Source organism: Hyperoodon ampullatus (assembly GCF_949752795.1).
Source record: "Hyperoodon ampullatus genome assembly, chromosome: 10".
In the NCBI taxonomy this organism is placed as follows: Eukaryota; Metazoa; Chordata; class Mammalia; order Artiodactyla; family Ziphiidae; genus Hyperoodon; species Hyperoodon ampullatus.
Genome location: NC_136923.1, coordinates 4,661,576 through 4,674,645, shown reverse-complemented (window position 1 = coordinate 4,674,645; position 13,070 = coordinate 4,661,576). Strand labels below are relative to the sequence as shown.

The 13,070-nt window shown below is 42.1% G+C and overlaps 1 protein-coding gene across 2 annotated transcripts in view; it reads right to left on the bottom strand.

Annotated features, from left to right (window-relative positions):
* Positions 1-1,989, bottom strand: part of NR2C2 (nuclear receptor subfamily 2 group C member 2) — a gene marked incomplete at its 5' end in the record, with an annotated part of 64,544 nt that extends 62,555 nt beyond the window's left edge. For both annotated transcript variants that reach the window (XM_079712934.1, XM_079712935.1), the window contains one exon: positions 1,930-1,989. In XM_079712934.1, coding sequence (XP_079569060.1) covers positions 1,930-1,989 — 60 coding nt within the window. The remainder of the gene's footprint in view (positions 1-1,929) is intronic.
* Between the last annotated feature and the right edge of the window lie 11,081 nt (positions 1,990-13,070).

The window sequence follows — 13,070 nt, the reverse complement described above, 5'->3', positions numbered from 1 at the left end:
CAAACAAGCAGGGAAGAGGTATGTTCCTTCACTGTCTGCTGACTGAATAAACAACTGTCCCCAAATGACTGCTAATAGCCCCTAATTTAAAAACTTCATTCCCACTCAATTATTGTTTAGCACCAACATGATGAACTGTAGGCTCTCTTACTCATTTGGCTGATCTAATATTATATACAGCTACCACATGTAGTTTAAAGTCATTAAGCTTGAAATTTCAAAATAATAGCATGGAAATCTAGGGAATATTTTAAATAGGAAGATTGCTTTTGTTCTCCAAATTAATAACGCCTCTTACTATTTTGGATGTCTCCTCAAAATGTGCTTTTTGCCATGGGAAACAATAATAGCACTACATTAATACATGAAATTCCATTTCTTGATGGAAGTAAGGCATCTGACAGAAAATTTTACCTAGCAAACTTTCTGAATACATACACAAAACTTGTATTATCCTATAAATTACTATAGGTCAGTACTATAGGTTACTATACTAACCTCTTCTCCTAAAGAATTAGTGATGACTTCTTAAGGCAGTGATCCACGTACTAGTCTCCAAGTCAGTCTCAACTGGAAACTGTATTAAATGCAAAATAACCCTAAATATTTGAAAAGCCAACAATGATTTTCAAGGTAATTGTTCCTAAGACAAACTAAAGCAACATATAAACACAAGCATTTTAACCCCAATACTTTCACAGCTCTTTAGCTCTTCCAAAAATATAATATTTAAAAATTTGTAAAATCTATCTGCTTTCATCTTCAGTTAACACTAACCCTTATTTGCTGGGTGAAAGGGATGATTATTACACTGTTGCCTTAAAGTCAATGGTTGATCTAAAATCTGCAAAGTCTGCTCACCAATTTTACTGGTATAAACTGGCATTCGTGTACTTATTTTTTATTTTAAAAAATCCTTTCTTTAAATGTCCATCCTTTGATAAATCTGTGTCTTCACCTTAGAAATACGATTATTGGTTCAAAAACACAAATCTGAATCCTTCTAATGGCTTCTGTTTGCAGCACGATGCATGGTTTATTGGAGGAGCTCTGGAAGAAGTGAAACAGAACTGGGTCAGTGTGCCCTTGGCCAGTTACTTGTCCTTGAGCCTTGGTTTCCTCACCTGTTAAATGGGAATAGCAATCACACCAAACCTCAAAAGGTTGTTGAGGACTGAAGCCCTTGCAGAGGGCCTGGTACAGACTGAAAAGATCTGGCCCTACTTCCCTCCTTTACACCTCGAGTTGCCTGAACATTCCAAGCTACTTCATGCCTCTGTCCTGTCTTTGCATAGGTTTCTGACTTAGGATACCCTCCTCAGCATCTGCCAGTTTCCCACCCTGCTTCCTCAGGTCTGTCTAACAAATGATTACTTGCAATGCAAGACCCACCTCCAGGATTTCCTTCCTCACATGGATTTTCACGTCTTACCATTTTAAAATTACTCCTTAACCAGGCCCGGAGAACACTAAAGGAAGGACCAATGGCTCATTCACCTCCATATTTCTTAGCACTTAGCAAAATCCCCAGTACATGGAAGAAGGTCAACAATGACTGTAGGATGCACAGAATCCGCTTTCCACCATACACAGTATTAACAGAGTATCAAATGTGCAAGAAACTAAGAACCTCTGACTTAAAACTATACTCACAAGTTTGACAAGCATCATTAGACTCTTAGTTTTTGTTCAAAGTAAAATTTTTAAAGTCACCTCATTGTATGCATCTAGGCCACCCTATTCATGCAAAGAAACTTTAGGAGCAAATGTTCTTGTCATTTTCATTTTTCTTTAATGGCAGCATCCTGCTTTGGATTTGGCTCACATGCTGACTTCATTGGGACTGTTTTGAAAGTAACAGTGCACACTGATGTACTTTTCCTTTTAAAAGCAAGGGTGCCAGCTATTTTGCTAGCCCCTGTCACTCACCTCAGCCACCTGCTGGGTCCCCACTCTGTGCTGAACCAGCCCCTCCATATTTGTAGCCATGGTGAAGCAAGATCATTAGAGAACCTGTTTGGAAAGATGTAGCAACTTCTATCAGGTGGAGAGAAACCAGCCTACTTGAAAAACATCAGTAATCAAAATTCTTCTTTGGTACCATCTGGTGCAGATTTTGCCCTCCACAGACAACGAGCTAGCAGACTAAGCATATCTGGATAGGCTGCACCAGCTTCTTCGATTATAGGTACTAATATTAATCAGTAGTAACATTTCACTTGGGAAACAAGACTTGCCCTGGTAAATACAGACAAGGTGAATTTGGAACTTTATCAGTTCTCTTGGGTTGTAACAGCTTGGTTCACCTCTCAGGCAGGTGGGAATCGCACATTTTTGGATAGCTCCTTGTCACAGTGTGCTCAATAAGAAGGTGGCTATCTGAGAAAGGTGTAAGATCAACTTCAATACAGAGCATTAGATTGCTATCAGCAACTGTACTTCTGTTACTAGTGACCAAGCAAGGAGCAAAACCCTGCCCAGGTGCTAACACACCTCACTCACGGGTTTAAAGGCAAACACTATCAATAACAAAGTAAGAAAAGAAGTAAGGAGACTGCATTACTAAAGTGGGCTAAGAATACGGTACTCATAAATTTATCAATTTATATTTTTAAGTCCTCATTAAATTAGAAACCCAGATAATTCAGCTTTATATTATTAGAAAAGTTATGCCATCATTTGCCTTAAATTGAGGAAGATCATCTAAAGTCCAAAAAGCATGCTAGTCTCCTGGGTCAGAATCACTTGAGTGCAAGCAGTGTTGATCAAACAGACCCCCTGGTCTCTTCAGGTCATGACATAAAGATCCCCTGAATAGTCCCTAAACCTTTTCCAATTAACTCTACCACAAAGAATTATTAGCATTTCTATTGCTGTTAACTGCAGTTTTATGCAAGAAATACATGAACTTGAGTACTACAAAAATATTGTTAGGGAAATATTACTGAGTATTAGAGTACAGAAATAACAAAGTATTAGAAAGGCATATCTTTCTATTGGGTTTCCCTAAAAGAGGTGCTTGATCCTCCGAGTTTTAAGGTATCACAATGTAAGAAGTAAGTAAAACAACATCCTCTGGTGATGTTAAGAAGTGAGGGAAAACATTTAACAAGGACTATGGATGTCAGGGAGTAAGACTCACCTGAGAGCCTGTTTTACTGGCTACTGCAGCCACAGGCTGAGACACACAGTGAGAAGGAAGGGTAAAGCTTTGGAAAGGGTACTGGGAGGTGGTTATCAGTGAGGGGGTGTCCTTCCAGAATGAAAAGCTCCAGGGAACAGTGGCCTATTGTTTTGCCAGTACAAACTAGACAAAGCACTTCAAAACAGCCTTGCTGGTAGAGCTAAGCAGGCTAATGTAAATAGTAACTAACACTTACTGAGTAGTTACTATACCCCAGGCACTGTATTCATAAGTACTCTGGACTGAACACTAAAGTAGCTCTTGGAACAGAAACATGAGTCTTCAAAGGCTGGCGCTTGACCACTCAGCTCCTAACCCTGAAGGACTGCCCCCAACCACCACAATGTTTCCCAATTCATTAACCAAAGAGCTATAAAACCAAGTACCTTAAGTTAAAACAAAACAACAACAACAACAAACACTACAAAATATTTTCCTATGGTGGTTTTAAACTAATCAAGTTCAACCACCATCAACCCTTTAAAAATAACTAGGCAATAAGTTGACCGCTGAGAATTAGTAACAACAATAAGAAGGAAAAGAGGAGGAAGAGGAGGAGAAAGTCCTTGTCCTTGAAGAACTTAAGAAGGAAACTACTAAGAGCTGTGCCATGTAGATGCTACAGAGTGTCCGAAGGAAGAAGCACCTCTGAGAGCAATGACAGTTTCACAGGAGAGGAGCCATTTAGACTGGTCTTGAAGTAAAGTGGGAATTTAGCAGGCAAACAGAGGGCAGATGGGAGAGAATTCTAAGCAGAGCTCAAACTGCAGGTTATAAGAATGGCACAGAAGAGGAACAGCAGGCAATCTGGTGGGGATTATTGGAGAGGTCATGGGAGGAGAGAGGCCGACACTGTAGACAATGAGAACTATCAGAAGTTTGGTAGGGAAATGTAGTGATCACATCTGGATCTTCAAAAAAAAAAATTCTTTGGGTGACAGTGTGGAGATGATAGAAAAGGACGGTCTATGGGAGGCCAGTTAGAAAGTGGTGGCAGCAAAGACTATGGATGCAGGCAGACTCTTAAACTTAACGTGGACTAGTGAGTCTTTGCTGTATAGCGCAGAAATGACAACAGGGCATAGTATATAAAAACTGTCATACAGACCACAGAATGGCGGAAGTAAAACTATTATTGCTTGGCCTCATGTGGCAGTAGGTTTTAAAACATAAATTCTTTCAAATACAAGTAGATCAATATCCCTCTTAACAGCAAAGATACAGAGAACACAATGGTGACTTTAATCAACTCTTCCAGACTTACGAAAAGTGTACAGCTGACCAAACTTTGCAACCAGAGTGTCTTTGGTTTCAGTGGAGGGCTACAAACCCCACTGCAGTGAAAGCTGGGCTCGGACCGGGAGCACCTGAATCCCAGTGAGTTAGAGAACACGCCAGCTATGTTCTCCACAGGGGCAGGCTGAGAAGCCAATGTCTCAAATAACAATAAACAAATCCTGGGACAAGGAAACTCTGTCTTCACTGACAGGAATGGGTGAGCCTACCTTTCCCTTCACAGTCAACTGATTCACATCATCCTTATTTATGTATTACGTGGCCCATAATCATATAACATTCAAAATATTGGTAGTTTCTCTTCTGAACAAATATACTGGGTTTAGAGGCTCTGGCAGGCACTAAGCTAATTTCTCTGATACTGAACTGCATGAGGTTATCATTAAGAATAGATCTTAATATATGGGGCTTCCCTGGTGGCGCAGTGGTTAAGAATCCACCTGCCAATGCAGGGGACACGGGTTCAAGCCCTGGTCCGGGAAGATCCCACATGCCGCAGAGCAACTAAGCCCATGTGCCACAATTACTGAGCCTGCGCTCTAGAGTCCACATGCCACAACTACTCAAGCCTGAACGCCTGGAGCCCGCGCTCCACAACAAGAGAAGCCACCGCAATGAGAAGTCCACGCACCTCAATGAAAAGTAGCCCCCGCTCGCCGCAACTAGAGAAAGCCTGTGTGCAGCAACAAAGACCCGATGCAGCCAAAAATTGATAAATAAAATAAATAAATTAATAAGGAAAAAAAAAAGAATAGATCTTTTTTTTTTTTTGCGGTATGCGGGCCTCTCACTGTTGTGGCCTCTCCCGTTGCGGAGCACAGGCTCCGGACGCGCAGGCTCAGCAGCCATGGCTCACGGGCCTAGCTGCTCTGCGGCATGTGGGATCTTCCCGGACCGGGCACGAACCCGTGTCCCCTGCATCGGCAGGTGGACTCTCAACCACTGCACCACCAGCGAAGCCCAGAAGAGATCTTAATACAATGTAAAGGGCCTAACACTGTGCCTGGCACACAGCAGGCATGCAATGCATGGGAGCTTCTACTAGCACAAATTTCAAAGAAATTTGCAAGCAACAACAAACTGTAAAATGCATAATTAGGAATATGGCTCTCATTTTGACATAAGATCCACATGAAATTTAACTACATATGTATATGCATTATATGCTCATACAGCATTTATAACTGATTCTATTAAACGGCACAACTGAGTGAAATGAAATGGCTGAATTAGGATAAATCTCACAAATATTTAAAAATAAACCAATACCGAATAACTATTTGCAAAATACTACTGGGTACAGAACTTCTTGATAGGCACAAGGTATTCAGTGTAAGTTTTACTATGCTAAGATTGTCAGAAGTCTCTTTATGCTCATGGGAAAATAAAAACAAAAATATAAATAGCCTGAGAATTAAAAATGAGAAATACATAGCTCAAGACTTGAAATCATAGATCAAGACTTGAAAACAGGAAATGGAAACCAAGTGACAGATTTAGTATAATTTAGTAGATGTTCATCAACATAAAAGATGCTTACGGGGATGCCTCTAAGGTCAAGTTGAGATATACATCCTGTCTGTCAGAAACCCTGACACTAGTTAGACTCAAAGATTACTTACCTTTTGGGTAAGGTGATTTCCTGCCCCCACAGGAAACTTGTTTCTTCCATATTACAAGTCTGGGCTACGAGAAAGGGGCAGCGATGGTATGTGTGTGCTGGGGCTGGGGAGATGGGTGAGTAGTGACTTGCAGGGAAGAGAAGTGGCTCTCATCTACATGGAGTTCCTAGCTACCAGAGCAGTGCTACAGGTCTCTGTGTGGAGACCTTTCCTAAAATACCATTGTACAGTGTGGGTGGCTTTCCTCGTTTCACCAAGGGCCCAAGTGTAAGGGTGAAACACACCTTCTTTGTTTCTATTAGTGTGACCCAGGGGTAGACGGATGGAAGGAAAGCAGGACAGATTTTCTGAGAACCTACAACGTGCCTTATATCAAACTAGGCATCGTTTAATCCTTAACATACCTTCTGAGTAGGTATTATTAGCTGCACCAACGCAGACAGAAAAAAACGGAGACTCAGAAGTTTAATCAACTTGTTCGAAGTCATCCAGCTGGAAAGAGGTAAACCTGGGATTCTAACTCAGGTCTCTTTGACTCTAAAACCTCTGCACCAGGGACTTCCCTGGTGGTCCAGTGGTTAAGACTCTGTGCTCCCAATGCAGGGGACCCAGGTTCGATCCCTGGTCAGGGAACTAGATCCTGCATGCCACAACTAAAGATCCCATACACCACAACTAAAAGATCCCTCATGTCGCAATGAAGAACCCCCGTGCCGCAAATAAGACCCGGCGCAGTCAAATAAATGAATGAATGAGTGAATATTTTTAAAAAATAAAATAAAAAATAAAACCTCTGCAACACAGCGCCCTTCAAAATAGTTTCCCAGAAGAGGAAGTCAAGAGAAGAGAATTTTAAAGAGTGACAGGAGACCAATTAATTATCCAAAGGAACAAACTGCTTCCATCAATAAGCTTGATCATTTAATAACTCATTTATATAACCACTAATTCTTAAATATGTGATTGATGTTTCAGTATTACTCACAGAAATTTCTGACCTAGCTCCACCGGGACAGTAACATGACAGTTCCTTTAGAACTTGAACACACCTTTCCCTTACAATTTTACCTACGTAATAATTATATTGATTCAAACAGTGAGGATAATTTTACCATCATTTTTTTTTTTTTTTTTTTTTTTTGCGGTACGCGGACCTCTCACTGTTGTGGCCTCTCCCGCTGCGGAGCACAGGCTCCGGATGCGCAGGCTCAGCGGCCATGGCTCACGGGCCCAGCCGCTCCGCGGCATGTGGGATCTTCCCAGACCGGGGCATGAACCCGTGTCCCCTGCATCAGCAGGCAGACTCTCAACCACTGCGCCACCAGGGAAGCCCTACCATCATTTTTAAAGTAAAATTTTTTACTGAAGTATAACATGCAAATACAAAAGTGCACAAATCATAAATGAAACAGCTCAATAAATTTTCATTCAGAGAACACAAACATGTGAACACCACTCACTCAGAAAATAGAACATTACTAGTACCTTAAAAGGCTCCCTTGTACCCCCTCAGAGTCCCTTACTTCCCTTCTCTCCTGACTTTCACTATCATGGATTCGTTTTGTTTTTGAGCTGTATGTTAATACATTTTTTGTGTGTCTGGATTCTTTTCCTCATTGTTGTGATAACCACGAGTACTTAGTGCATTTTCATCCCTGTACAGTATTCCAACATATGACTATGCCACAATTTACTTATCCACTCTATAGCTGATGAACATTTAGATTGTTTCTAGTCTGGAGCTCTTATGACTGGTGTTCCTATGAACACTCCTGTACCGATGGTCCCTGACTTAGGGTGGCTTGACTTACGATTTTTCAACTTTATCATGGTGTGAAAGTGATATGCTTTCAGTAGAAATTGTACTTTGATTTTTGAATTTTGATCTTTTCCCGGGCTAGCAGTATAAAGTTACGATCCTCTCTCATGATGCTGGGCAGTACCAGCTACAGCTCCCAGTCAGCCACGTGATTAAACAACCGCTACACTTACAACTGTTCTGTTTTTAACTTTCAATATAAATTACTGGAGATATTCAATACTTAATTATAAGATAGACTTTCTGTTAGATGATTTTGCCCAACTGCAGGCTAATGTAAGTGTTCTGAGCATGTTTAAGGTAGACAAGGCTAACTTACGATGTTTGGTAGGTTAGGTGTATCAAATGCATTTTCGAATATATTTTCTTTTTTAATTAATTAATTAATTAATTAATTAATGACTGCGTTGGGTCTTGTTGCTGTGCGTGGGCTTTCTCTAGTCGCGGCAAGTGGGGGCTACTCTTTGTTGCGGTACGTAGGCTTGTCCTTGTGGTGGCTTCTCTTGTTGCGGAGCACAGACTCTAGGCACACGAGCTTCAGTAGCTGTGGCACGCAGGCTTCAGCAGTTGTGGCTTGTGGGCTCCAGAGAGCATGCTCAGTAGTTGTGGCGCACGGGCCCAGCTGCTCTGCGGCATGTGGGATCCTCCCGGACCAGGGCTCAAACCCGTGTCCCCTGCATTGGCAGGCTGACTCCTAACCACTGAGCCACCAGGGAAGTTCCCTCGACATATATTTTCAACTTACAAATAACCCCATCATAAGTCAAGGAAGATCTGTACATGCCTTTTGATGTAATGCTACCTTTTCTTCACTTGAAAATTTTCCTACTTTAAAAAATTGACTGTCTTTTACCTCTTCAGAAAAGAGACGTATGTTATAAATTTAAAATTTCTTTAAAGGGCTTCCCTGGTGGCTCAGTGGTTGAGAGTCCGCCTGGCGATGCAGGGGACACAGGTTCGTGCCCTGGTCCAGGAAGATCCCAAATGCCGCAGAGCGGCTGGGCCCGTGAGCCATGGCTGCTGAGCCTGCGCGTCCGGAGCCTGTGCTCCACAATGGGAGAGGCCACAGCAGTGAGAGGCCCACGTACTGCAAAAAAAAAAAAAAAAAAAAACTTAAAAAAAATCTGTACTGTATTAATTATGTCATCAAACATATTCTAATTACCACTCTTTTCAGCCAAAAGCTGACATGCACTTTGAGATATGTGCTTTTAATCTTGGTAAAAGGTGATTTTTCAGTAATTCCAGGCTTATTCACCTCATCAACCTAGTAGAAGGAAGCATTATTGCAGAAGCAATGGAGGAGTGGAGAGAAAGAGAATGAGGGCAGTACAAATGACATTTCTGTAATGTTCTACAAATAATACATAATCAGATTCACTGTACAATAAATACCACCAGGGGAAATGCATCCTGAAGCCTGCTGGCATTGTTTAACTTCTTAAGAGCCATCCAATCTCAACTGTCTATCTTTCTCAGTGGAGACCTGCCTGCCACATAGAGGTAGGCAGTTATTGGAGTTTTTACTGGAGGTGCATGTGTGGGCAGCCAGGTAAGAAACTTTTCTTTTTTTTTTGGCATAGCTTCTATTCAAACATGAACAATAAAGGTAAGTAAGGTGGCTCCCAGTAAAATAATAAAGCCTTCAAGTTTGTGTCTGGCCCTGCCGGCCTCTCATTTCTCTCCCCACTCTTTGAATAGCATTCACTTCATTTTCCAGGCCCCAACACCTTCTCTCATACCTTCCACTAATCCAAAGAGAGAATGATATGCTCTTCTATCGTTGGCAGAAATTCCCTCCTATCAACATGTTAACACTTCCAGGGATTAGAATCATCAGGGTTACTGTCGATAACTTTGGAATGAAAGGTTTCACCTCCTACTATGGACTTCAGGCCTCTTATTAGAGTGGAAGAGGTATCATACTCTGTCCCTGAGGCTGGGTTTCATGATTATAGGCTACCTGGAGCCCAGGGGTAATCAGAAAGATAGCTGAGCATCTGAGCTAGCCTTTCCCATCCTTAATAATTCCCTTCCCATCCCTCTGCTCCAAGACTCCCAGATGCTGGGGTATGAATCTCTTTCTATCCCCCTAACAGTGCCCTATGCCAATGCCCTGATCTGGACTTTAATGTCTTCTATCCACTCCCTCCACCATGACTGTGAGCTATGCTAGCTGACTGTTCCCAGGGAGTCTTGCCTTTTTGTACAGAGCCCTTGCTGCTTAAAGCTCTAGCACTCAGGGCACCTGAAGAAAGGATGGGAAGCAAGTAGCAGCAGTGCGTGACAAGGGATATGGGGAAGGAATGGCAGGATGGGACAGAGTCACAAAGAGAATCTCAGCCCCCAGGCCTATTAGGTTGAGGCAAGTGAAACTCCAACAGGTAAGAGCATATCTTTTACAACGTGTGACAGATTAGGTTAAAGATGATAATCATACATGGACGGAAAAAGTCTACATCTAAGCTCCTCATAACCAGCAATAAAGTGAAAAGAGAGAAACTAACCTCTGACAGGTGAGTTTTGCATCAGGTGTGAGGCTAGACTTAATGAGCCTTAAGACGGATTCCTTCCCAAATTCCTCCTATGCAGTATTGATTAAAGGGGACTAGTATCTGCTCTAGGAGGTGCTTTGGGACTAAAGGAGCATATGGCACATAGGTAAGCAGACTCAAGGATAAAAATCCCAAATGAAAGCCCTTAATATGTGGAGACAGTCAGGCAGCTAGACACATGAGGCCAGTGTTCAGGGCCAACACTGAAGGTGGGTTGATCCACACAGGACCACCTGCCTTGCTCTCTATGCCATCTGGATAACAAGTGGTCCCTGTTTCTGACCCAAATCTCAGTGTTGGCTCCCAGCCTCCCCGTTTTACAATTAGGGAATGTATAAGCATCAGAGAGGCTACCCACTCAAGGTTCCAGAGACAGGAGATGCACTGTCACTTGACTCCTTGGAGACAGATGCTAAAACTTCCCAGAAGTCCTCATGAAGTGATGTTATTACACATAGGGTTTTCCTTCTTTCTGTAAAGGCATGTTCATGAAAACAAAACTTCAAGGCCACCATAAATACAACTGTTGAAAGCAATAAATAAGTAAGTTAATGTTATAAGATAATATACACATACATATAAATATATATATATATATATTTAGCTTTTTCATTAAACTATCAGTTCTTTGGTTACCCTGAATTAGGTAGTTCAAGGAATCAAAAGTGTTGGATTGAACAAGTGATACCAAAAAATCCTTGAACAGGATAGAAAAGAAACATCCAAAAATAAATAAATAAAAGGGTGGCTGTTGTTTTAAAAATACCAGAACACTTTATTTGTAAAATCTGTATTATATAAGTCAACAAAAATTTTCTATTTACCACGCTTTTAAGCAGAAGCTTGATATATACCTGGCAAAATGTGCTTTTAAACTTGGTAAAGCAATTACAAGGTGATTTTCAATAATTCCATTGCATGAATCAATTTATCTTTGGAAAGATAACTATTTTAAATTAATGGCTACAGAGGCTGAACTCCCAACTCTCTGCAAACCCATTAAGTCTTCTTCTCTGTTCTTTGATCCCCTGTGATAGAATAAGACCAGCATTTTTTTTTTTTTTTTGCGGTACGCGGGCCTCTCACTGTTGTGGCCTCTCCCGTGGCGGAGCACAGGCTCCGGACGCGCAGGCTCAGCGGCCATGGCTCACGGGCCCAGCCGCTCCGCGGCATGTGGGATCTTCCCGGACCGGGGCAAGAACCTGTGTCCCCTGAATCGGCAGGCGGACTCTCAACCACTGCGCCACCAGGGAAGCCCAAGACCAGCATTTTTTATTTCAAGAAAATCACACTGGTGCTTTGATTCTTCAGTTAAAGTAAATGGCATGATTATATTTGGCTGTTTATTAATGAGTTCCATGCGAACTCATTAACTTTCATGTAATTTACCTTGTAATACAACTAATTATTAAATTATCTATTTCTTGTCTCAAAAAGACCCCCCCATAAATCAACATATTAAGTGTGTAAAAAAGGATTTATGTGGGTTATCTTACCCATATTCAAGTCTGCAGGCAGTGCCATATCTGTGAGGAACCACTTCCTGAATTCATCCAAATACCATAACAGATATTTATTTTATTGCTGGCACTGCTTCTGAATTGCTAACAAGCCCACATAAAAAGGCACCATCAATGAGCAGCAACTTAGTTAGCAGTGATATCATAAATTATAAACAATTCATTCACTCAACAAGTAGTGCCAGGCACTCTGCTAAGTGCTGGAAGTATAATGGTGCCCAAAATGATTCCTGCTCTCATAAGGTAAGGGGAACAGGTATGAATCAAACAATCACATTATGGAGTGTAACTACGAAATGAGATAAATGTTAAAAAGGAAAAGAAGGGCTCCCCTGGTGGCGCAGTGGTTGGGAGTCCGCCTGCCGATGCAGGGGACGCGGGTTCGTGCCCTGGTCCGGGAAGATCCCACATGCCGCGGAGCGGCTGGGCCCGTGAGCCATGGCCGCTGAGCCTGCGCGTCCGGAGCCTGTGCTCCGCCACGGGAGAGGCCACAACAGTGAGAGGCCCGCGTACCGCAAAAAAAAAAAAAAAAGGAAAAGAACACAATGTAAAGTAGAAGAATCTGATCTAGACTGGCACTGGGCATCAGAGAGGGATTCCCTGAGGAAGCGATGCTTAAGCTGACATCTGCAGGACTAAGGTGTGGGGGGGCAGGGGGAGGGCAGGGGGCAAATGAGGATTTCAGGCTGAGGGAACATCATCTGAAAGGGCCTGGGGTAAAGGTAAGCCACACTTTCAAGGAAACTGAAGGCAGGCCAGTGTGTTTCGTGCACAGGGAGCTAGGGATACAGGGATAAGAAAATGATGTAAAGTCTTAGAAAGGTTTTAAAATAGGGAGCAGGAAAAGGACCTCTACCATTATATCCTGCTAGGGCTTTAACACTATAATGCCTGTAAGAGAATTTTGTAAATTGTAAAGCACCCCACACTTTTGTTAATAGTATTAGTTGCACTACTTTGTTTTCTAAATAAACTTTTGGTCTGGATGCCAAGTGACCAGCTGAAAGCAGAAGAGCCAAAACGAGTACCCCAGTGCTCTAACGCAGCGTTTTGCTCCTACACCACACTGCCTAA